Raw genomic sequence first — 26,128 nt, forward strand, 5'->3', positions numbered from 1 at the left:
ACAGGTCATAGCATCAACTTCAATGGCACCAAAACCCTAGTCACTATAGAAAACCCCAGCCACAGAATTATCAGAGAAGCCATAGAGATTGAAAAAAGACCTGAAAGCATGAATAGAAGAGATGATTCCACCAGACTGTCAATTATCTGGAAGCCTGCACTCTCAAACAAAAAAATCTCCACACCACAAGCCAGGCAAACACCTGGGCACAAATGGATCCCCCCCTGATACCTCCAGCTGAAACACACCCCAACCAGGCACCCAGATGAAACCTAGCTTCCTAATAAATGATAGCCGTCCTTTTACTCGGAGCCAAGCTGCACTAAAAGCCTCCAATACAGGAACACAATGTTGCTAGCCAATCAAGACAAAAAAAGCCACAAAACAGACAGAAGATATTAGAAACACCAATCAAGCAGAACACACCAAACTCCAAGACTAATAAACACAGACCAAGACTCCCAACCAATCAGGATTAAGAAAAAAACATTCTGGCACAGCAGTAGGCTAGCCCCAAATTTAAAACTGAAATGGCTTTGAAAGTTTGACTCACAGACGAACATAATACAGAAGCCTGATGATGGCAGATGAGATTCTGCTGAAACGTTGCTACAACTTTAAAAGCACAACTATAATGACGTGGGAAAATACCCGAACAAAGCTGAATACCATATATGTGTGTGTGTGTGTGTGTGTGTGTGTGTGTGTGTGTGTGTGTGTGTATGGCATTCAGCTTTGTTCGGGTATTTTCCCACGTCATTGTACAGACGCCTGATGATGGCAGATGAGATTCTGCCGAAACGTTGCTACAACTTTAAAAGCACAACTACAATGACGTGGGAAAATAGCCGAACAAAGCTGAATGCCGTGTGTGTGTGTGTGTGTGTGTGTGTGTGTGTATGATTTCATGGGTGCATATAAAAAGAATCCCCATTGTCTCTAAGAAAAATGTTTTCTCTATTCCTTTTGCATTTTAAGCTGCACTGAGCCTTTTCCATAATGTGCACAAGAGTGTTCACATATTTCTTCCCTCAGAATTGGCAAGAAACTATCTCAACAGTATTCTGCAACAATAGCAAATGAAATTAAGCAGTAGGTTCAGAGGGGGCACAAAAGTTTCTAAAAAGGGTTCAGTGTCATAGGACAGAGATAAAAGATATAAAAAGATGTAAAAGTTATAAAAGAAGGCAAGTGACTTGGAGTTACATTCCACCTGTTTGGGAGGGTTGTAGTTCCCAAACAACCCTATATAATACAAGAGAGAAGGAGGGGGGAAAGAATGGAATTCTCTCTTATCCATGTCGGGCTTCAACAACACCGCCAATATCACCCAACTCATTACCCTGGCTGGGGGCAAGGTTCCAGTCCTGACGATCCCAGGTCAATGATCCAGCCGCAATATCTCGCCTCATGTTGGCGCGACTAGCTGGCAAGCTTTGAACAGACTTGTCAGCTGTGTGGCGGTGTGCATTCCTCCCTATTTCCGAACAGACTTGTCAGCTGTTTGGTGGTAGGCATTCCTCCCTTTTTACAAACGGACTTGTCAGCTGTTTGGTGGTGGGCGTTCCTCCCCCTTTTCGGTGCGACCAGACAGGAGGCATTTCGGATTGGCGTAGGAGCATACACATAGGGGGTTTTGGTTTTGCCAAAGTGGGACTGGTGGCACGAACAGCAGGGTGTGATGACAGCAAGGGAGGTGTTGTTTGGGGATCTGCACAGTGGTTTGGCTTGGAGATGGTTGATAATGTTGCGGGGTGGGGGCACGCAGGGTTGCTAGGTGATTACTGGGGCGAATGTTAGGTAATTAAGGGAAAAGGACTATAAAAAGTGCTGAGAGGCAGACACTCTCAGCACTGGCTTTGCTCAGAATTGCCGTTTGTTGCTTTTGTTGGAGGAAACAGATCATAATAAACACGTCTTACCACAGCAGAGCTGTGAGTAAAGTGGTTTATTGTTAAAGTTTCATCATAATTCAACGGAAGCTGACAGAAAGCCAGCGCTCACCAGCATCTTATACCTTTGTAAGGCTGTTATTGGAGGCATTATGGCAGAAGGCAAAGACCCAGAATGGTTGGAGACAGAAGGGTCTGAGAAGGCTGAAGAGAGTGGTGAGAAAAAACATGAACATGAGTATATGGGGGAGAAGAGAGAGTCTATACTGGTGGCAGCGCAGCAGCAAGCAATGAGACCAAAAACTTCCAGAACAGTGTGAGTGAGTGATCGAAGTTACTTTCAAAAAGGGGATAAGCCTCAACATATGGAATGAATATTAGACTGGAAAGTCAAACGATGGCCTGGAACAGAAGATAGCCGATGGGTGGTGCCATGAAGTGATACAATGGAACTGTTACATCATCAGTTTGGAGAGATGACGTTGAGAGGGGCAAGGGGTAGCGACTTTTTGAGTCGTAAACAGGCATTGGCTTCTGACAATAGTTCTCTAGTTCACATCTAGTCCACTGGGGTTTCGAGACTCTGACAGGAGAAGGTTGGAATGGTCAGATTTGCATTCTCGGGGTTTGGAAGATAAAAGTGTAGGGCCTGAAAGTTATTCCATGAGGTCCAGTACAGTGAAAAGATGAGAGATGGAATATGGGCCTTGTTGGGAAGGGCAAATACAAGCAAGGTGGGGACCACCTCCACTGGCAGCTACTTTTGATGGTTCTGCGCATAAAGTGGCTGTGTTTCTGGATCAAATACTGAATCATTTTGAACTATATGGCCAATGTTATCCATCCAATTGGTCTATGATTATTGCTGTGACTGGAGTATTGGTAGGGGAAGCCTACGAATGGGCAGCTGATTTATTTCGCACTAGGGCAGAAGAGTTAGGGGATATAGGACAAGTTTTAGCTGCCTTAAGAATTCAATTTGAGGATACCACCGCAGAAAAACAAGCAGAAGAGGATTTACTGGCTGTGAAACAAAAAGGAAGAATGACTAGGGAATATGTAAATGAATTCCGACGGGTGGTCAGTAAACTTCCTTTATTACAGGAAAGTTCGGTGATACATCTATTCAAAGAGGGTCTGGACCTTAAATTACATCAAGCTTGCCTTTATAGGGGTTCACATGTTCATTTAACAGATTGGTATTGAGTATCCATAGAATTAGATGATGGACTTTGGTGTTTCAAACCAAAACTCGAAGGTGCTATCCAAGCACAAAAGACTATGGATCCGGTTATTAAACCCCAGCCCAGAGGGGTTCTAATGCCAAGTGGTAGGGGCATACTGAAATGTTTCCGGTGTGATAGACTGGGACACAGGGCTGTGGCATGTCCTATACCACCTTTGACACTAGAAAGACCACCTCGCATGGGTCCAGTGAGAAGCCGAACCAGATCAGGCAGAAGTGAGTGGTGTGGAAAAGAGAAAGTGTGCGGTGTGAAAGGCAAATTGCCAGATAACCACATAGAAGAAGAGTTCCAGTGTGCCAGCTACGGTTTTGGTTGACTGTGAATTCGAAGGTGAGATGCCTGATGATCCAATGGTGAGTAAACCCATCCATCCTTTTATTTTGCCCGTTTTGTTATGGAATAAATGGACTGAACAAGGAATCAAGGTGGGGGCACTAATTAGTAATGGGTCCATAAGGTGTTTGATGACTAAAGCAGTGGTAGATAAATTAGATTTGAAAGTCACCAAACTGGGGGTTCCCATTAAATTTGAACAGGTGGATGGGTCAATATTAGGTGGGGTTCCAGCAACTCACAGAACTGAAAATGTTAAAAAGTTGATGGGTGAGCACTAGGAGTGTATTTCTTTTGCGGTGGTTTCTCATATGAGAGAAGCAGTAATTCTGGGTCTAGCCTGGCTTGATAAATAGGAGCCAACTATAAAATGGGAAGGAGGATATTGTAAGCTAAAACTGGTAGTTGGTCCTTATCCACCAAGTCATAATAAAGTACAGCAAGCATCTCACCATGCATTGAAGGAGGAATCACAACTAGTACAATCTTACCCACTTGAATATGAAGATTTGGCTGATGTATTTAAGGAAGAGGGAACTGATTGTTTACTGCCACATCGCACTACAGATTGTGCCATAGAAGGTCCTTTGCCTAAGCCATGAATGTACTCCAGGAGCTCCTTTGCCTAAGCCATGAATGTACTCTATGACCCAAAAAGAATTAAAAGAAATGAGAAAATATATTGAAAAAAAAATAGAGAGGGGTTTTATTGCCCCAAATAGGTCCCATATGGCAGCACCTGTGTTATTCCATGAGAAAAAGGATGGTGTCTTATGTCTATGTGTGGACTATTGCGGGTTGAATGCCATTTGCCAGGAACCTTTATATCCATTACCACTAATGAAAGACTTGCTTACTACATTAGCACAAGGCCACATATTTACAAAACTTGATCTACAAGAAGCGTATTATAGAGTACGAATTCGAGAAGGAGACAAATGGCAGATGACATTTAATTGTCCACTTGGTAGTTATCATTATAATGTGATCCCATTTGGGTTGCAAAGAGCTCCAGCTGTATTTATGCAGCTGATAAATGAAGTGTTATATGAAAATTTGTATAGAGGTGTTTTGGTTTATTTAGATGATATTTTCATTTATTCCAAGTCTGAACAAGAACACATTCACTTAATAAGGCAAGTGCTCAAAAAACTATTAAACGCTCAACTTTATGTGAAACTCTCAAAATGTGAGTTTCATACTCAACAATTGGATTATCTGGGTTACCGTATTTCTGAACGAGGTATTGAGATGTATCCCACAAAAGTAGAAACTGTATTAAAGTGGCAAGCCCCTACCACAAGGAAACAGTTTCTTGGGTTTTGCAAATTTTTATTGACAGTTCATTCCCCGTTTTGCCGATATTGCCTTACCTTTAACAGATTTATTAAAGACCAGATCTATCGGAATTAAAAATCCAAAATCGGGTGCTAAGTTACCATGGACAGATATATGTCAACAAGCATTTAATAACCTAAAGGATTTGGGTGCGAGAGAACCTGTATTGAAACATCCAGACGTAAAGTTACCATTTGTTATCCAAGCAGATGCCAGTGACGTAGCTGTGGGAGCTGTATTACTGCAAAAGAATGAGAAAGGGGTTTTACAACTGTGCGCATACACTTCTCGGAAATTCAGTCCAACTGAACGTAATTGGGCAATTTGCGGTTCATTGGTCATTATTGACCTGGAGACATTTATTGGAGGCCAGTCCAGAAGCTTTTGAGGTATGGACTAACCATAAGAATTTGGAGGCCCTCCAGAATCCACGTTGCTTATCATCGAAGCAAGTTTGCTGGGCGTTGTTTTTTAGAAGATTTAAGTTAACATTGAAATATGTGCCATCAGGAAGAAATTTTATGGCGGACGCTTTATCCCGACTTCCTCAATATCATAGTCAACGTATCCCTTGAGATTTCCAAGCATCATAGATAATTCAGTGAACTTGATAGCTTTTTACCATGCAGCAGTTCTTAGGTAAAGGTTCCCCTTGCACATATGTGCTAGTCGTTTCCGGCTCTAGGGGGCAGTGTTCATCTCCGTTACAAAGCTGAAAAGCCAGCACTGTCTGAAGATGTCTCCATGGTCATGTGGCCAGTATGACTAAATGCTGAAGGTGCACAGAATGCTGTTACCTTCCCACCAAAGTGGTTCCTATTTTTCTACTTGCATTTTTATATGCTTTCAAATTGCTAGGTTGGCAGAAGCTGGGACTCACTCGTTACGTGGTGCTAGGGATTCAAACTGCCGACTTGCTGACCTTTCTGATCAACAAGCTTAGCATCTTAGCCACTGAGCCACCGCATCCCATGCAGCAGTTCTTAACTAGCAATTAAATGAATTTTGGTACCAAGCCAACTAATTTATTCACTTAAGCAAGAATGACATCTTGATCTGTACTGATAATGCAGCTATGCTTATTATGATGTACAAAGTGACAAATGTGCATCGGCAATTAAACCCAACTTGGTGTGTTGCCTTCTCTTCACCTCTTTCACCCTCCTCTTCTGGAGTGATTCTCCTGGGGAATAAACAATTTTGTCCCCAAGGATGAGTTGAATAGCATGGCTCACAAAAGAAGAGATCCTTTCACAAGATGCTCTGTCCAGCAGCAAAACATTACAGCACAGTACAAAATCCACAATAAAGTGCTTCAGAGAATTTTTACCTATCAGAGCTCCTCGAATCTTTACAGTTCTGTTCAGAGGGCTTATTGAGAACCTAAAGCCCAAGTTCTTGTACAGTGCTGAAATCCAATTTGATAATGCCAACAAATGTTGACCCACTTGTGCATGAATACATCTGGGAGCTTAGCCCTCTTGAGATCATTGATCCTACATAAGATAGCTCTTCCTATTCAGAAACATCTCCAAACATTCAACTGGAATCTGTTTTTCTGCAACATAAACCCATGTCCATGTCATTCCCTCTAAAGCAACAGAGATAATTTTCTTCTTTGAAACAGTCCTTCAAATACTATCATGTTCAGTTGTCCTGGGATGCACCATATCCAGTTGTTAATGCATTAATATTAATGTTTGGGCAATCAAATATGCACCACCTTTCAAAACATGTTTTGAGAGTCTGGCAGATATTTTTTGATTTTTGATATTTGATATAAATCACCCTATATCACATTTAAGCTACTGCTCTAAACTAGGAAGATCTGTTATTTATTGGCCTTACAAGACAATAGCTTGGAACTGTACTTTTAAATTCATAATCTTCATCATCCAAAAGTTTCAACATATAGTGACCAGAATATATAGTCAGGACAGAATTTTGAACCATTTCTTCAGAAGTAGGGGAACACTGTTTGCAGGATATGATTTAAAAAAAAATCAAAGTGAAAGTAATTTCATTGTAAAAGTGAGTTTAAAGCTCAGTCTGGCTTTTAGGAGCATCCCGCTATCATAGCTACTACTTTGACTTTTTGATCGATCTTCAGGACTTCCCTAGAGGCAGGTATAATAAGTTGAGATGTGTGAGCTTTCTGCTTGAATGTTTGACTCTTCCACTGGAAATCCATCTGTTGAATCAAGTCAGGTGCCTTTGCGTTGATGTGAACATTCAGTGGATTTTGTGTCTGAATCTATGTATGCACAGATACACAGAAACAGACACATACATACTTTTATTCAATAAAATCTTGCCATTTGGAATCTAAAAGTGAATCTTGGTTGGTCTTCATCCCTTTAAAGCTATATGCATAGCCTTCAAGAACCTGGATCAATGTATAACCCACAGAATCTGTAAAGGTCCACCTCTCTTTTAGAAGGAAATCAGGAATTTCTCCATGCTATAATTTTTGTAGCTAGAATAAATTCCAGAGCAAAACACTGTATTACAGGACAAGGGACCCTTGTCAGTAATTTAATGGGCATAAATGACTACCCATAGAAGAATTGCCAGCAGCACTGAACAGCAATTTTGAATGGCCTTTTTTACTCACAGGGATACACCCAAGTAAAACAAAATAATAATAATGAAAATGTGCCGTCGACAGGACAAAAGACTTTCATTTCATAGAGCATGGCAAGTATCTCATTTAATTGCTGGATACTCCAGGGCAAATTTCCCATTTTTGACATGTTATTCCAATAGTTAGCTTTGATGAGGAAAGAAAGAGAGACATCTGCTACCCCATGGTTTAAAAAAAGAAAGAAAAAAACTTCATACGACAAAGAACAGCCTATTTTAAAATTAATGTTATTTCACAACATAAAACAGCAGCCAGAAATCTTCACAAGCTGCACCTATTTGGGCATTTGCCTCCCATAGATAGACAGTAGGAGGGCCCAACTAAATGCTCAGTACAAGCTCCCTATGTGATCCAGAAACTTTTATCACACAGAATTTGAAATCACATGGGTCCTGATGCTACTGCCTTTGTAATACTTGAAAAATGGTAGAAATATGAAGCGATGTGGCTAGTAAATCTTCTCAGTCCTCCTCTACCTCTTTTACATATATCATTTTCTTTGGGCAAAGTAGAGCACCATGAACTGACATTACATCAAACTTTTCTTTTGGCATGTTTTCCTTGGTAATTTCATTCAATCTGACAGAAAAGAAGTTGCTTGGGGAATTTGCTTCAAAGAAAAACTTTCCTTTGAATGTAAGACAATCTTGTTTCGTAGGCATCAACTTTCTGAACAGCATTCAGTTAGAAATCTAGATGGCTCCATTGCTCCCAACCTTCACAAGAACCTTAAAAATGGAGTTGTTCAGAATGCAGTTCACTTAGGAACTGTCATCAATATTTGTGTTACTCTTATCATTTTTTATAATAGTCATTTGTGCAAGGATTTGACATCTTTCATGATTATTAGACCTGTTTTGCTATTATTATTCTTCGACTGTTATGCCCACGTGGAATGAGGCAGAATCCATAAAGTCTGCAAATATTTTTCAATGAAATTGGAGGTGAGGGTCCTTTTAATGATTCAATGGCTCTGAGGTGATTGCATGTACTTTGATTTCATGGTATGGTCTCTCTCCAGTGGCCTGAACCAGAATGAGTCTAGTAGCACCTCCTCCAATTAACACATATGAAAAGGTGCTATCAAACTCCTGATTTTTGTATAGATTACTACAGCTCCCCTCCTGCAACTGCTACCCTGAATTCCTATCGTATTAGGATTCTTTTTGTGGGCCTCATCATATTAGAAAGCAAGTAAGCCCTGAAGGCTGCAGAATGCTAGTGAGATATGTTTGGGGAACCTAAAGGACACTAGTATGATCATTTCATTGAATGAAGCTTTTAAAAAAATGCACTTTCCAAAGAACATGCAACAGATGCATCACAAGAATAAGGTAAGAAAGAACAGAATTTTATTTTATAGGAGAATAAACCTTAAGAATTTGAGTATACTAAAGAAGAGAGGAATAGCTATTTTCATAATGCCTTTTGGGGGAGAAGCTTCAAAGAAGCTTATGGTTTGCCACAGTTGGAATGCAAAATAAAATCAAATAAAATCCTTCGGATTCAGCAGGGTGGTGATAAAAAACCTGGGGGTGGAGAGAATGTATTACCTCAATTCTTCTTTTACAGAATGGCAAATGGAATGAGCTCATCCGTTGAACTGAGTGAAAGTTAGATAACAAGCTTACTTACCATATAAAAAAATATATTCTGTTAATTGTTAAGGTATTGATGTGCCAAATTGACCATTCAATTTATTCCATTCATGAAAGTATGTGCAGGAAAAGGTGGGGAGTAAATTAAATAGCAGTTATTTGAAATGGAAAATCTCACACTATAGGAGAGATTGCCTTCCTTGAGTGATGGCTAAGGAGATCTGTCTTGAAGATGCTGTTTAAATTTATTTTATGTACTCACTTGCCTGTGTACAGAGATTCTCTCCATCTTGCAGTTTCTTCCATCTTTGGATAATTATGTGCCCCATAATAATTATCAGAGTACCTTCCCAGGTGACTATGCAGGGTTGATTGGTCGTATGACCACTCGTTCAAAGAACTGGAAGAAACTCAAAAACAGAGACCACTCAACCACTTCCAAGCTAAGGAGCCCTCTCTTTTCCCCTTCTACAAACTTTTTGTCAGCTGCCACCTTATGCTTGCTTATGCTTCGCTGCTATGAAATGACAGACTGCCATGAATTGTGGGGAGGGGGAAAGAAGGGAAGAATGCTTGGGAAAATGAAAGTAAGTGTTGTACCTTCTCAAGATGCTGCCTCAAGGTCACCCAGTTGGAAGAAGGAGGGGGCTGAATACCATACTGCGCTTGGACTGACCGTTATGAAAACATCTTGCCTGAACCTGATTGGTTACACTGGGGTGGGCAATGAGAGACAGTTAAGGGAGGGAAAAGTAGAAGGGTTTTTTGTGCATGATTTTCAGTTCTGGCTTTGCAATGCACTTGACCTCTAATAAACTATACCTTTCTCAATAAATGGAGCCAAGGGTCATTTTTATTTAGAGGTTTAAGTTGTGGGAGGTCCAACACTTTTAAGAAATTATTTTACTCCCTATCAAAGAGGAAGAAAAATATTGTGCTTCTGTTTAGGAAGTAAAGAAAAAATCTCACAGCTGCAGTGGGAGGATTAAAACAGCTTTACTGAATTGTCAGCTAGTCACAGTTCCTTCTCTACATGCAAAAGTTCACACATCACGTTCCTCTCAGAGAAAACTAATAGAAGAATTTATTACTACTGCATATTTTACATAAACCCAAGGGGGAAAATCCAATTATGCCTGCATTTCCAAATGTTTGCAGATTTCGCAGAAACCTACCTGTGTTGGGGACTCCTAAACGCCCTCCCAAATGATCAAATACACTGGTAGCTCTCATCTCATTTTGCTTTGAAAATGATGAGAGATTCTGGATGTAGGCCGTTTTGTTCTTTGCATGCACAGGATTGAAGGTTTTGTTGTTGTCATGTGGAAATGTCCCAGAATGAGTTTTCCCGTGATACTCCGAATGTTCTGTCACACCCAACGACACCATAAATGAACTTTGAACTTTGACTTTGATATCAGACAAAGGGTTGAAGAGGGAGGATTCTGTCATCAGCTCCTTATCAATGGGATCTTGAAGGCATATTGGTCCACTGTAGGTTCTACTGACAGTCAGGTCAGGCTGCATGGATGAGTTCAAAAGCAAGGAGTTACCTGATAGAAGGAAATTGATCAAGCAATCAGTTACCATTGCTACATAGAACTCTAAGCATTATCTGCATACTTAATTCTACATTCAGATTGCAAACCTTGAGCAACATTACATTAGATTTTAAATATAATTTTTTTGTAATAAATTACAAGTAAATGTTTTTTTTCCCAAACAGAAAACTAATTATCAGGAGGAAAATTTATGCCTGAGTCAATCACAGTTTCAGTTGGGAAATGGTAGATATCTTAGACCAAGCCAGATTTAAATAAATTCACTGAGCTTGGATATTTTCCTGCCAATGTTTCATGACCAGGACATGAGTGCATGAGAGTGTAGGGTTTACTGACAGAGCAAGCTATTATGAATAAACTACCAGTAGATGAAGTCTCCCTTGCTATAGAGATTAAGGAAGATGACTTTGAGGGAGGTACACAAGCTCTGTAAACAAGAGGTAAAACATTTTGTCTAAGTCCAGAATATTGAGATAATCTAAGTGGCTCAGACAGAACCTCCTTCATTCACCTAGAGTAAAAGAAGATGTTACAACACAATCAGGTTTGCAAAATTCTGTTATTACAGCCAATGTGTATAAAAATATTTTAGATTTTCCTTGGTGATGATTTCTTGGTCGGGTCTACCTATGGGGCTTACATGTAGATTGATAGTGTTACCTAGCATCTGCAAGAAAACAATCAAATTCAGAAAACAACTTGAACCAGTAGCTTAATCATCAGTTATCTCTATTATTGAGATTCAAAAATACAGGAAAAGTCCTAGAGGTATGACTGAGTTAATTATCCATTTATAGGTGCATTGAGTTAAGCTTCATCTACACACTATTCAAGAAGAGAAGCAACCAAAGGTGAAAGAAAGAGGCAAACAGACCTAAATATACTCTTCCTCATTACGCCTCTGTTAACTAACACCCGAAAAGCAGGAAATAGCTCCAGATAAACAAGAATAAAGATGAAACCATATCCCATCCAAAAAACAACCAAGGAAAAAAATAATCAAGGCTGATAAGACAATCTACCACATGTAAACAGTCAAGAAACCCCACTCCTCCATGCTCTGATGTTACCCAGAGTGGTAATGAAAGATATTCAGGAAAGAAGTAAGCACAGACAACAACCAAAATAAACAATTCAACCCTCAGCTACATACATTTTTCTACTATGGAAACAAAGAATTGCAATTTTGCCAGTGAGCAAAGTATCTGTCTTATTTTACTTCATATTTAATTCAGAGCAGAACAAGCTGTTGACATCTGTTCATAATGTTTGTTTAAAATAGACATACTATAAGCACAAACAAAATTAACACATTGGTCTGGCTGCTCTTCTTCAATTTTGATTTTAAACTAAGCCAAGAAAAATGTTCCACTCTCTTTACTCCAAACTAAGTAATCTGTTTTGCTCAATTTTCCTGACTATGCTGAGACTTGTGCAACTGAGGAAAAGAGAGACCTTTCTTCTTCCTGTTCTCCCCATAACATTCTTTGAACTTTAGAGTTTCTGGGCTCTTTTGAACTTCCAAATTTGGGGACATCTATGAGACAAAACAGTGGCATTAAGAAGCATCTAATGTAAAATCAGTAGCATTAGAAAATGTTCTAATAGAGCTGCAGTTATTGTCAGTAAGTAATTCACAGACCTTTTATTATTCCACTCTAGACACCAGAAGAGAAAGGCATCCAAATGAATGGGTAGAATTAGGAGGAAAAAGTACAGTAGGTGAGTGAGTAGGATCAGATCTCTAACCCTTTTCAGGGGTACAACAGTCTCTAAGTAATCTCCTTTAAAAAAAAAACCTCTTTCAAAAAACCAATTTCTAAACCTATCTGGGTAGAGTTCAGTCAATGATTATTTTCCTATAAGCATTAAACAATGTTTTTGGTAATTTATATCTATTTATATATGACAGTATGTGGGAACATTTTCTACATATGTTGAAATGTTGAAGTTATTTTGTTAATGTTTTCTCAGCAGCTTGACATCCTTGCCCAAACATTTTTGTGCTTCAGTGATTTTCTCAGCATGTATAAAGGAACACATGCAAACAGATGACTTATTATTATAAGTATGTATATATAAGAGCATATTACATAGATATTTTTTGCAGCTTTCCATCCACAATGTGCTGTTACCATGTAATTTGAATTCCTATAAAAGTAGATCGTTTTCTTCTTTTTCTTTTTAGTTTACTCTTGAATTATTCTCTCTCTCTTGATGTGTGGGTGTTTTGTTACATGCTGGGAGAAATAACCAGAAATCTCATTATGGGAACTCTTTAGCTCAGTGACTATTGAGCAAATTGGAGGCCTAGATTTCTAAGACTGCTGATTTCTCCCAGGTTCTTACCCTCAATCATAGATTGAAAGGGTTGAAAGCAGGGGTGGGATTCAATTTTTTTAACAACTGGTTCTGTGGGCGTGGCTTAGTAGGTGGGTGTGGCTTAGGTGGTAATGTGACTGGCTGGGTGTGGCCAACTCAACATCACTCACATCGAGGCACACATTTATTTTTATTTATTTATTTATTTGATTTGATTTGCCAATTGTTTACAAGATAATAAGTATAAGTGTATACATAGTTGTGAATACATGAAATGGGTACATATAAGAAAAATAAAAGAAGAATAAGAGAAACAATAGGACAGGGACGGTAGGCACGTTGGTGCGCTTATGCACGCCCCCTACAGACCTCTTAGGAAAGGGGTGAGGTCAATAGTAGACAGTCTAAGGTTAAAGTTTTTGGGGTTTGGGGAAGAAACTACAGAGTCGGGTAGAGTATTCCAGACATTGACCACTCTATTGCTGAAGTCGTATTTCCTGCAATCAAGTTTGGTGCGGTTAACTTTGAGTTTGTATCTATTGTGTGCTCTTGTGTTGTTATGGTTGAAGCTGAAGTATTCATTGACAGGTAGGACATTGCAATGTATGATTTTATATACCATGCTTAAATCAGACCGAAGACGGCGTAATTCAAGGTTTTCTAGTTCTAGAATTTCAAGTCTGGTGGCATAAGGTATTCTACAATGAGTAGAGGAGTGGAGAACTCTTCTTGTGAAATATTTCTGGACTTTCTCAATTGTGCTAATATCAGATACGTAATGTGGGTTCCAGACTGATGAACTGTATTCGAGTATTGGTCTAGCAAATGTTTTGTATGCTCTGGTTAGTAGTGTGATATTACCAGAGAAAAAGCTACGTAGGATTAGGTTAACAACTCTTAATGCCTTTTTGGCTATGTAGTTGCAGTGGGCTCTAGCACTTAGATCATTAGAGGTGAGTATTCCAAGGTCCTTTACAGAGCTTGGGTCATCAACAAGATCTTGACTATTCAGCTTGTATTTTATTTTCTGATTTTTTTTTGCCAATATGTAAGACAGAGCATTTATTTGTTGAGATTTGAAGTTGCCATTTGTTTGACCATTCTGATACATAGTCAAGATCTTTTTGTAGGGTAGCAGTATTGTCTGTGGTATTGAACAGCTTTACATCATCAGCGAAAAGAACACAATTGCTCTTAATATGATCACAGAGGTCATTTATGTAGAGTATGAAGAGAGTTGGTCCTAGAACACTGCCTTGGGGGACACCACTATTGATAGGTACAGAATTTGATAGGACGCTCCCAATTTTGACCATTTGTTGTCTGTTTGCCAGGAATGCTTCTATCCAGTTATTCAGTTGTCCAGAGATACCATAGGATTTTATTTTTAGGAGTAGTTTGTCGTGTACCACTGAATCAAAGGCTTTACAGAAGTCTATGTAGATTGCGTCTATTGCTTTGCCCTGGTCGAGTTGTGTCGTCCATATGTTTTTGCAGTGTAAGAGTTGCAGATTACAGGATAGTTTTTTTCTGAAACCAAATTGTTTATTGGAGAGTAGGTTGTTTGTCTCTAAGTGGAGGATGATGGATTGGTTAATAATTGATTCCATGACTTTACAGGTGACGCAGCATAAGGAGATTGGTCTGTAATTTTCAACTAGGCTTGGGTCTCCCTTTTTGAAGATGGGGATGACTGTGGCTTGTGACCATAGGTTAGGCAAGGAGCTGGTCCTGAAAGATTTTTCAAAGATTATGCTTAGAGGTTTGGCTATGGCAGTGAATAGCTTTTTTAAGAAGTAGGCACATATTCCATCCGGTCCAATAGATAGAGATGGTTTTAGATTGCGTAGTGCTTTTTCAACATTGTCTTCTGTAAAATCGATATGTATTAGATCATTGTTGTTATCTGTGGTACGGCTAGGAAATACATCTCCTCGCCTGGCCTCTCATGACTGTGGGGATGCTGCAATAGTCGTAAGTGTGAAAAATGGTCATAAGTCACTTTTTTCAGTGCCATTGTAACTTTGAATGGTCACTCCACACAAGCAAAATACCAGCAAAGGAGGGGAAAAAAATTCCAGAGAAGTTCCTAAGACAGGAAGTCTAGTCCTGCCAAGAATGTAATAAGGGTTAACGGAGAGGCAGTTTCTGTAAGCAACACCAGAATATTTCCTTCCTGCCTTCCTTATAGGATTAGGCCAGTAATTTCTTCTAACAACTGGTTCTCCGAACTGCTTATAATGTTAACAACCGGTTCTAGCGAATAGATGCGAACCTGGCTAGTCTAGTAAAGAGAAGGACCAGGGGAGACATGATAGAGGTCTTCCAATATTTGAGGGGCTGCCACAGGGAGGAAAGGGTCAAGCTATTTTCTAAAGTGCCTGTAGGCCAGACAAGGAGTAATGGATGGAAACTGAACAAGGAGAGATTTAACCTGGAAATAAGGAGAAACTTTCTGTCAGTGAGAACAATCAACCAATGGAACAGCTTGCCCTTGGAAGTTCTGGGAGCGCCATCACTTGAGACTTTCAAGAAGAGATTGGACTGCCATTTGTCAGAAATGGTGTAGGGTCTCCCGCTTGGGTGGGGGGTTGGACTAGATGACCTACAAGGTCCCTTCCAACTCTGATTATCTGTTATCTTTTATCTGTAGAATCCCACCCCTAGTTGAAAGGCACTGTGAAAATCATGAAATCCAATCCCCCACCCATGATAGGAATCCACTACCACAACATCCTTAACTGATGCTCATCAGCTTGGAGATCTTTAAACAGCTTCTGTTTAAACATCTCCAACAAAGGAAGGTTCACCACTTCCTCTTCCATTGTGAAATAGCTTGTATCATTAGGACACTCTTCTTGATGTCTGGTTTGTAATGTAAACCTATTGTTTTTGGTCTTTCTTTCTGGAACAATTTTGAACCATACCACTTCATCTTCTGTAGGATAGTTCTTGTCAGATGTGAAGAATCAGGATCACATGTAAGTAATAGATTTATTGTTCAAACCTATACACAAGAATCTGGACAACTAACGGGCAACACTAAATTGGTGTTAGATAAGAGTTAATGGAATTAAATTAAAGGGGGATTACATATGGAGCCTTTGTGGACATGTAATGATTCTAGGTTCTGCCTCTTCTTTTCCTACAGTTCCCTACAGAATGGTTGTTTCTCATATGTGTACTGTATGAGAATATGTATGTGAATCACTGTATAGATGAAATATTCAGTAGATTTAGTCATTATATAGCTGCCTCGTTAAACTCTCAGAACTAATGTAGTACTTCCCTCCCCCCAATCACCATGGAAATTAAAATGAGTATTTCATCTAGATGATTTAATATATTCATTATAATAATATAGATGATGAAGGGCTGGAGGGAATTTATGGGGAATAAAGGGCTTGGGACTGATAGCTGTTAAGAAGATTCTTAAGGTCTTCCCTGTAGAGTTGTAGTAGATAGGCCAAAAATAATGGAGTTAATTACGTAAAATTAGATTGTAGTTTGATATTCGATTAAAAAATCCTAATACAGTAGTAAGATATGATCCAATGCCTTGGGAGTTGGTGGTGTCTTTTTTGTTGGAAATTTTTAAATATTGGATTGTCAGTTGTTGGTGATACCCTGATAGAGGATTAGTGCTCTGGGTGTATGGTCTTCAGGATGTCTTTGAACCCTTATTCTATATTATTCTAATGAAAGAATTCTTATCTCCTTTCTTTCTTAAAGAGATATAAGTAAATAACCATAGTTGTCTTCACATTTCTAGCACTAGGGGTTTCAGAAATCAGAATGTTATTTAAAAGGAAAAGAAAAACTCTAACTTTTTACATAAAGTTTTCAAGAAAAGAGTCCTTAGGAAAAATATCACAATATGCAATTTAGATTTCCTGAGTATTTGATGGTACATTTAAGCAATAACTAAACTTGACAAATTGGGCTCTATGTATGATGTGATTTAGTACTGGCTGGCTGTCAGGGTTCCAACAAATCCCCCTCATTCAAAGCAAAAGTCTCTAGCTGCATCTAATAAAAAGTAAATTGGTTTAATAGAAATTGCCATGTTGATGCGTGGCTGGGTGCAGCCGGTACTAAATCACATCATACATTTCCCCCTTGACTCTGGTCTTTTCCCCACCCCCTGGATGTGACTTATCCAATAGGACACTTCAATCTCCAAGGGTCATCCATCATGCTCTCCAATAACCTTCTTATGCTCCAATAACTTTAGGCTGCTGAGTTGATATCTAGGCATTTCAAGAATGCCTTGTTTTCTCAAACTCCCTTTTTCTGGCAGCTAAAAAGACCAAAGGAGTATCTTTTTAGCTGACACATATAACAACTTCTCATGTCTTCTCATGTCTCCATGAATCACCTTTTTCAAGTAGAAATGTACTAGAGCTGAGATCAGAAGTGCCAATCTTTAATAATGATACTTGAAAAATGGGATGCACTATATAATTTATATGAAGTAGGACACAAAGACAGCTGAGTGATTCCCCCCCCCTCACCACTCAACATACAAACATTTATCTGGGATTAATAAACAATGAATAAATGGATCAGGAATTCTGAATCAATTCAATTGTTCAGTGAAGATGTCTTTTGGAAACTATACGATTGTGACATTTTAACTCAGAATCAATCAGCTGTTACTATAGTATTCTTTATTACTGCCACAATCTGGAAGTAAAAAACAATCAATTTATTGAGTTTAAATATGCTTATATAACCCCATTTTTAAACTTGCTTCTGTTGTACTTAAGTAATAAGAATAATAAATACAAGAGATGATAGCATAGAATCACTCATGCACAATAGAAAAATGCGTAGCAACACGTTTTGAAACAACTATACAAGAAAGCCTAATTTCTCTTGAAAAAAAAAATACAGCACTGATAAGCATCTACCTATCAGCTAAAAATCAAATCCCAACCCAACAACCACTACCACAACTACTACCTCAACTACAATCAAAACTACAACCAAAAATAACCACCAAACCACAACCACAAATAATTACTATCCCATCAAATAATTCCACAAATGATATCCCCTTACACATCAGAGACACCACAGAACGTGATCAGAAATGTTCAAATGCCATCTTATTTGGTCTTGAAGACACCAACGAATCAGATGACATCACCAAAGTTTGTAATATCATAAGCAACTCAAATACAACAAACATCTCTCCTGAAGATATCATTGAAGTAACCAGAGATGGCACTGGGTACAAATACAGTGACGGCTCTGTGGCCCCAAAATTTTGTAGAGTTGTTTGCAAAAATGAGTCCAGCAAACACATATTCATTCATATATTAAATGCCAATGCAAAAACCAATCTCAACAAAAAAAAACTTCGCTCAAGACTAGACTTATCCATACTGCAAAAAATCTGCTCCCGTGAACTCCGCAATGAACTTAAAAGATGTCTAGACAATGGAGAGAAATATCTCTACATTGACAACCACGCAGATTTTATCAAAAGTAAGTCACACAACCCACAACTCCACATCCAACCCTACCTAATCCAATCCACCATCACTCAAAACTAGGCACGCATGCCCCTAACTACCTCAATTCCAACTACAACTGGCTGTAAATGCAAGCAACTCAATGCAAGAAGCCTTGGGAATAAAATATCTGAATTTCTCCTTTTACTAAATATGGCTAAATTCAACATCATATTTGTCTGTGAAATATGGCTCAATGCATCTCCCCTTACTCCATTACCACAGTAAGAGACTATCATGTTTACCAATCAGATCATGAAATCCGTAGAGGAGGTGGTGTTGCTATTTTCTATAAAAAGTCCTTACATCTAAAAAACATCCAAGTTACCCAAGAGCTTGCTTTTCCTGAGACCGTCTGTGAACTGTCCTTAAATATCACATTTCGATTCTTACTATGTTACAGAGCCCCTGATTATGACCTCAAACATGTAAACAAGCTAAATTCACTACTAACATGGGCAACATCCTGCCCACACACTTTTATCTTTCTTGGAGACTTCAATCTACCTCACATTAACTGGACCCTAAATGAATGTAAAACTGAACCCATACATCAACCTTCTACAATGCTGTAACAAACCTGGGACTGGAACAACTAGTAACCAACAATACTAGATTTAACAAGTGCCTCGATCTCCTCTTCTGCAATAGTTTGAATTCAATTTATGGAATACAAATTAAAGAACCCTTTTCCAACAGTGACCACAGCATGATTGACTTTTGACTCAACATACGTCCACACAAAAATCAACACAATGATGCGATCCCCAATTATAACTTCAAAAAAGGCAACTATGATCTTATAGACAACGATCTCTCATCCCTTGATTGGCAATTTCTATTAACTGGATGCAATACTGTTGAAGACCATTACAACATATTTTTACTTGAAGTCAAAAGAGTCACCGAACTATATGTACCAATCACAACTCCAAAAACCAGAAAAAACAGATTACCCATAACAATAAGGAAGCTTCAATCCAAAAAGAGATCACTTTGGCGGAAAAACAAATCTGGTCACATTGCCAACTTCAAAAGCCAATACAAAAATTTATGCCACCAGATAAAGACTGAATGCACCAATTATCACATTAAACAAGAGGAAAACCTTCTACGCACCAATTCCAGCCGCGCTTTCTCCAATTTTGTAAAAAACAAACTAAAAGACTCAAGGTCCATCCCACCCCTGAAAGGACCCAATGGTAAAGACTGCAATGACGACACCATTAAAGCCAACCTCTTTAACACATTCTTTGGTTCAGTATTTGTAAACAGCAATGGATCATGCCCAGTATTTCCTAGTTGAACCACAGACAACTACAATGATCTAATACATATCGATTTTTCAGAAGACAATGTCGAAAAAGCACTACGCAATCTAAAACCATCTCTATCTATTGGACCAGACGGAATATGTGCCTACTTCTTAAACAAGCTATCTACTGCCATAGCTGAACCTCTAAGCATAATCTTTGAAAAATCTTTCAGGACCAGCTCCTTGCCAAAACTATGGTCAGAAGCCACGGTCATCCCCATCTTCAAAAAGGGAGACCCCAGCCTAGTTGAAAATTACAGACCAATCTCTTTATGCTGTGTCACCTGTAAAGTCATGGAATCAATTATTAACCAATCCATTATCCTCCACTTAGAGACAAACAACCTACTCTCTAATAAACAAGTTGACTTCAGAAAAAAACTATCCTGTAATCTGCAACTCTTACACTGCAAAAACATATGGACTACACAACTCGATCAGGGCAAAGCAATGGCACAATCCACATAGACTTCTGTAAAGCCTTTGATTCAGTGGTACATGACAAACTACTACTAAAACTAAAATCTTACGGTATCTCTGGACACCTGCATAACTGGATAGAAGCATTCCTGTCAAACAGACCACAAATGGTCAAAATTGGGAGCATCCTATCAAATTCTGTACTTGTCAACAGTGGTGTCCCCCAAGGCAGTGTTCTAGGACCAACTCTCTTCATACTGTATATAAATGACCTCTGTGATCATATTAAGAGCAACTGTGTCCTCTTCGCTGATGATGTAAAACTATTCAACACCACAGACAATACTGCTACCCTTCAAAAAAGACCTCAACTATGTATCAGAATGATCAAACAAATGGCAACTTCAAATCTCAACAAACAAATGCTCTGTCTTACATACTGGCAAAAAAAATATCAGAAAATAAAATACAGGCTGAATAGTCAAGACCTTGTTGATGATCCAAACTCTGTCAAGGACCTTGGAATACTCATCTCTAATGACCTAAGTGCTAGAGCCCACTGTAACTACATAGCCAAAAAGGCGTTAAGAGTTGTTAACCTAATCTTACGTAGCTTTTTCTCTGGTAATATTACACTACTAACTAGAGCATACAAAACATTTGCTAGACCAATACTCAAATACAGCTCATCAGTATGGAACCCACATTATGTATCTGATATTAACACAGTTGAGAAAGTTCAGAAATATTTCACAAGAAGAGTTCTCCACTCCTCTACTCATTTCAGAATACCTTATGCCACTAGACTTGAAATTCTAGACCTAGAAAACCTAGAACTACACCGCCTTCGGTCTGATCTAAGTATAGTATATAAAATCATACATTGCAATGTCCTACCTGTCAATGAATACTTCAGCTTCAACCATAGCAATACAAGAGCAAACAATAGATACAAACTCAAGGTTAACCGCATCAAATTTGATTGCAGAAAATACGACTTCAGCAACAGAGTGGTCAATGTCTGGAATACTCTACCTGACTTTCTGGTTTCTTCCCCAAACCCCAAAGCATTAACTTTAGACTGTCTACTATTGACCTCACCCCTTTCCTAAGAGGACTGTAGGGGGTGTGCATAAGCACACCAATGTGCCTACTGTCCCTGTCCTATTGTTTCTTTTATTTTTTTCTTTTATTTTTCTTATATGTATCCATTTCATGTATTCATAACTATGTTTATACTTATACCTGTTATCTTGTGAGCAATTGGCAAACCAAATAAAAAAATAAAAAAATAAGAGCTGTGGTGGCGCAGTGATTAGAATGCAGCATTGCAGACTAATTTTGCCAACTGCCAGCAGTTCAGTCCTGACTGGCTTAAGGTTGACTCAGCCTTCCATCCTTCTGAGGTTGGTAAAATGAGGACCCAGATTGTTGGAGGCAATATGCTGATTCTATAGTGAGGGCTGTAAAGCAGGGGTGGGATCCAACTGGTGTAACTACCAGTTTGGTGATTTTACATTTTGCATGCACATATCATTGGCATCTAGCTGCCTGGACAGCTGAGCAGTGCTGCACGCAGGTACACAGCGGTTGAAAAAGCACTTTTTTCCTGCTTTTTCAACTGCAGCTGTGTCGCACAAAGCAGCTGCAGTTGAAAACGCAGGAAATAAAGGCCAGCTAAGAGCCTGGGTGGATGGGTGGGCCAAAACAGCAGCAAACATAGAACTGGTTCTATATAAGCTCTCTGTTTGCTGCTTTTCAGAGAAACCAGTTCTACAGAAGTGGACAGAACTGGTAGAATCCCACCCCTGCTGTAAAGCATGATGAAGAGGCATATAAATCTAAGTGCTATTTCTATAAACACACAGCTTGAGTTTGACACATAGATGTCTTTCACATATGTTTATTTTTATTTATTTTTATTTGTCAATTGCTTACAAGATAATAGGTATAAGTAAAAACATAGTTTTTACATACATGGATACATATAAGAAAAATTAAAAAATATATAAAAGAAACAATAGGACAGGGATGGTGCGCTTATGCACGCCCCTTACAGACCTCTTAGGAAAGGGGTGAGGTCAATAGTAGACAGTCTAAGGTTAAAATTTTTGGGGTTTGGGGAAAAAACCCACAGAGTCAGGTAGAGTATTCCAGACATTGACCACTCTGTTGCTGAAGTCGTATTTCCTGCAATCAAGTTTAACCTTGAGTTTGTATCTATTGTTTGCTCTAGTGTTGCCATGGTTGAAGCTGAAGTATTCATTGACAGATAGGACATTGCAATGTATCATTTTATATACTATACTTAGATCGGACCAAAGTCAGTGCAGTTCTAGTTTTCTAGGTCTAGAATTTCGAGTCTGGTGGCATAAGGTATTCTGCAACGAGTAGAGGAGTGGAGAACTCTTCTTGTGAAATATTTCTGGACTCAATTATGCTAATATCAGATACGTAATGTGATTTCCAGACTGATGAGCTGTATTCGAGTATTGGTCTAGCAAATGTTTTGTATGCTCTAGTTATTAGTGTAATATTACCAGAGAAAAAGCTACGTAAGATTAGGTTAACAACTCTTAATGCCTTTTTGGCTATGTAGTTACAGTGGGTTCTAGCACTTAGGTCATTTGAGATGAGTACTCCAAGATCCTTGACAGAGTCTTTTTGAAGGGTGGCAGTATTGTCTGTGGTGTTGAATAGCTTTATATCATCAGCAAAAAGAACACAGTTGCTCTTGATATGATCACAGAGGTCATTTATGTAGAGTATGAAAAGAGTTGGTCCTAGAACACTGCCTTGGGGGACACCACTGTTGACAAGTACAGAATTTGATAGGATGCTCCCAATTTTGACCATTTGTGGTCTGTTTGACACGAATGCTTCTATCCAGTTATGCAGGTGTCCAGAGATACCGTAAGATTTTAGTTTTAGGAGTAGTTTGTCGTGTACCACTGAATCAAAGGCTTTACAGAAGCCTATGTGGATTGTGACTATTGCTTTGCTCTGATCGAGTTGTGTAGTCTATGTTTTTGCAGTGTAAGAGTTGCAGATTACATGATAGTTTTTCCCTAAAACCAAATTGTTTATTAGAGAGTAGGTTGTTTGTTTCTAAGTGGAGGATAATGGATTCGTTAATAATTGATTCCATGTCTTTACAGGTGATGCAGCATAAAGAGATTGGTCTGTAATTTTCAACTAGACTGGGGTCTCCCTTTTTGAAGATGGGGATGACTGTGGCTTGTGACCATAGTTTTGGCAAGGAGCTGGTCCTGAAAGATTTTTCAAAGATTATGCTTAGAGGTTCGGCTATGGCAGTGGATAGCTTTTTTAAGAAGTAGGCACATATTCCATCTGGTCCAATAGATAGAGATGGTTTTAGATTGCACAGTGCTTTTTCAACAATGTCTTCTGTAAAATCGATATCTATTAGATCATTCTAGTTTTCTGTGGTTCAACTAGGAAATACTGGGCATGATCCATTGCTGTTTACAAATACTGAACCAAAGAATGTGTTAAAGAGGTTGGCTTTAATGGTGTCGTCATTGCAGTCTTTACCATTGGGTCCTTTCAGGGGTGGGATGGACCTTGAGTCTTTTAGTTTGTTGTTTATAAAATTGTAGAAAGCGTGGGTGGAATTGGTGTGTAGAAGTTTTTCTTCTTGTTTAATGTGATAATTGGTGCATTCAGTTTTTATCTGGTGGCATAAGTTTTTGTATCGGCTTTTGAAGTTGTTTTTTGAAGTTGTTTTGAAGTATGTTGGACAAGTCTACTCCCACTGGCTGTACTCACTGGTGCTGACTGTTCCAAACATGCACCAAAATATCCCACTCCTGTTAAGTTATGATTGTGTTAGAACTATGTCATTTAAACATCCGGGCTTACATTCCACTGTGGTTCTCAATGGATGTGTGGATTGGAAGGAAAGACTCAATTCCATACCATTGTCTGATTCAAAAAGGATGCATTTTCACCTGAATTTTGTAAGAAGGATTGTCAAGATATCTAGAAGCATGATTAGCATGCTATACCTATATAGAAAACTGACAACTTGCCAGCTGTCTAAAGGAGGAAGCACAGCCATGTAGGAAAAATTGACTTATGTTCAAGATATCTATACATTTTGTTTTACATGGTATGAAGGGGATGAGCAGGAAATCAATTCCACACCATATACGTACATGAAAAGTCCAAGGAAGCTTAAAACCTGGTCACTTAATTCCACTGATTGGATCCTTCTTCAAAAAGGCATCAATCCAATTTTACCAACCTTGCTGGACAGTTTTAAAATTAAATGTCTGGAAGCCTCCTGTCAGAGCTGAGGAGTCAATCACATCCACACCATATTCACTCTGGCTCCTCCTGTAGAGAGTCACCCCAATAACAATGACAGCAATGGTGATGACAGCAGCCCCGAGGCCTGAGTACAGGGCGATATCTGTTGCATTCTCAATGTCTGCAAGAGAAGAAATAGCCTAAATGAGTGCAGGGTGTCCTGATGGCTAGTGCCAATTCAAAACTAATATTCAGCTTAAATGTTCAGAAAGTATGAGAATAGGAATAATTATCTCAGAAGAGGAATCACTACCCATGATCAGCCTACCTGCACTATTAAATTAGTGGAGGTTTTTTTTCCTGGTCTTCTTGTTGAAAGTAGGAGGAACTGGGAATAAAAATGGATAATTATTTCCTATAGGATTCGGGAAGAGGAGAAACATGAAATTTGGATGTCCCAAAAGGCAATTGGATTTTGTTTTTCCTTGAAGATATTTCACTTCCCATCTAAGAAACTTCTATCAGAACTGGAGAAGCTTCTTGGATGAGAAGCGAAATGTCTTCAAGGAAGTCCAGTTGCCTTTTGAAAAAAGCACCTTGGGACAACCAGGACTTGGATGACTGAGAATCTTCATAGGCATTAAATCTGGATCACATCCATTTTTCTCCTTCCCAACTATATAATGGCTTCTGGAAAATATGTCCAATTCATAAGGACTATGGTGCAATTTGAGAATCATAGCATTAGCAGGACAATTTAATCCATTCCCACATTGCAGTTTGGTGAAGAAATTCAAATTAAAACTTCCCAGTGACCTGAGGGTTCCAAGAAGGAAACAAGTTGTTTTAAAGAAATTGACAATGCTTTTAGATGCTGGATCAGACACAATTGGTCATTTCAATCTTCTTCTAATGTAAGTGAAATCCCTTTTGACTTTTGTGTCTGATTTTGCAAATGTCCAGCTAGCTAATTACTTGGGGGAAGAGAACCAGAGGGGACAATGGAAGGCTTTTTTAAAAAATGCTAATTTATTAAATAGGTGTATCTCTGTGTTTAAGAATCAGCAGGCATGTTTCTGCCTTCCCTTTGCCCATGGTCTCTTTAAATTAATCTCCCAAGTTGGAAGTGCTTGCTTAAGATGCATGTTCTGAAGGGGAATACACAGCCTTGGTCTAGGACAGGGGGTGGGCAAACTTTTGGCTCGGGAGCCGATTGACTTTTAAAATTTGACAGATGGGCCAGGTCAGCACAAGATTTTTTGGGAATCGCCCCCACCCTTCCCCCCTTCTCCTCCTTCCCCTCCCTTGAGGCCCCCTGAGTCAGGAGTTGCTACCGCCGGCGCAGTCATGGCGGCTCAGTCCCGCATTGCCTCGGAAAGGGAAAGGCAAAAGGAAGAGCCGCGGGCGGTGCTTTGCAACGGGAGCAGCAGCACCGGAGGCTCAGGCTCAGCGGCTCCGGTTTTGCCTTTTCCTTCCAAGGCAACGCGGACTGAGCCGCACCGAGCTGCGCAGCGGTAGCAACTCCTCACAGCCCCAGCTAGACACCTGAGCGAGAGCCGGGCGAAACTGCCTGTTGCTGCTGCCGGAGCACCGCCGGTCGCCCTCCTCCAAGCAGCTCACCCGCCCGCCGGGCTTCCCTCTGCCGCGCGGCTCAGGGCCAGGCGGA

The 26,128-nt window shown here is 39.3% G+C and overlaps 1 protein-coding gene across 1 annotated transcript in view; it reads right to left on the reverse strand.

Moving 5' to 3' along the window:
* UNC5D (unc-5 netrin receptor D) overlaps positions 1-26,128 on the reverse strand; it is a 657,451-nt gene that overhangs the window by 71,184 nt on the left and 560,139 nt on the right. Inside the window, exons 8-9 of the mRNA XM_087969985.1 lie at positions 24,458-24,643; positions 10,228-10,605 (exon numbers count right to left, since the gene is read on the reverse strand). Of these exons, the coding sequence (XP_087826111.1) occupies positions 10,228-10,605; positions 24,458-24,643 (564 nt within the window). The remainder of the gene's footprint in view (positions 1-10,227; positions 10,606-24,457; positions 24,644-26,128) is intronic.

This window comes from Notechis scutatus, chromosome 7 (genome assembly GCF_049901735.1).
Source record: "Notechis scutatus isolate UNSWTSFEM ecotype Mainland chromosome 7, rNotScu1.2, whole genome shotgun sequence".
Lineage (NCBI taxonomy): Eukaryota > Metazoa > Chordata > Lepidosauria > Squamata > Elapidae > Notechis > Notechis scutatus.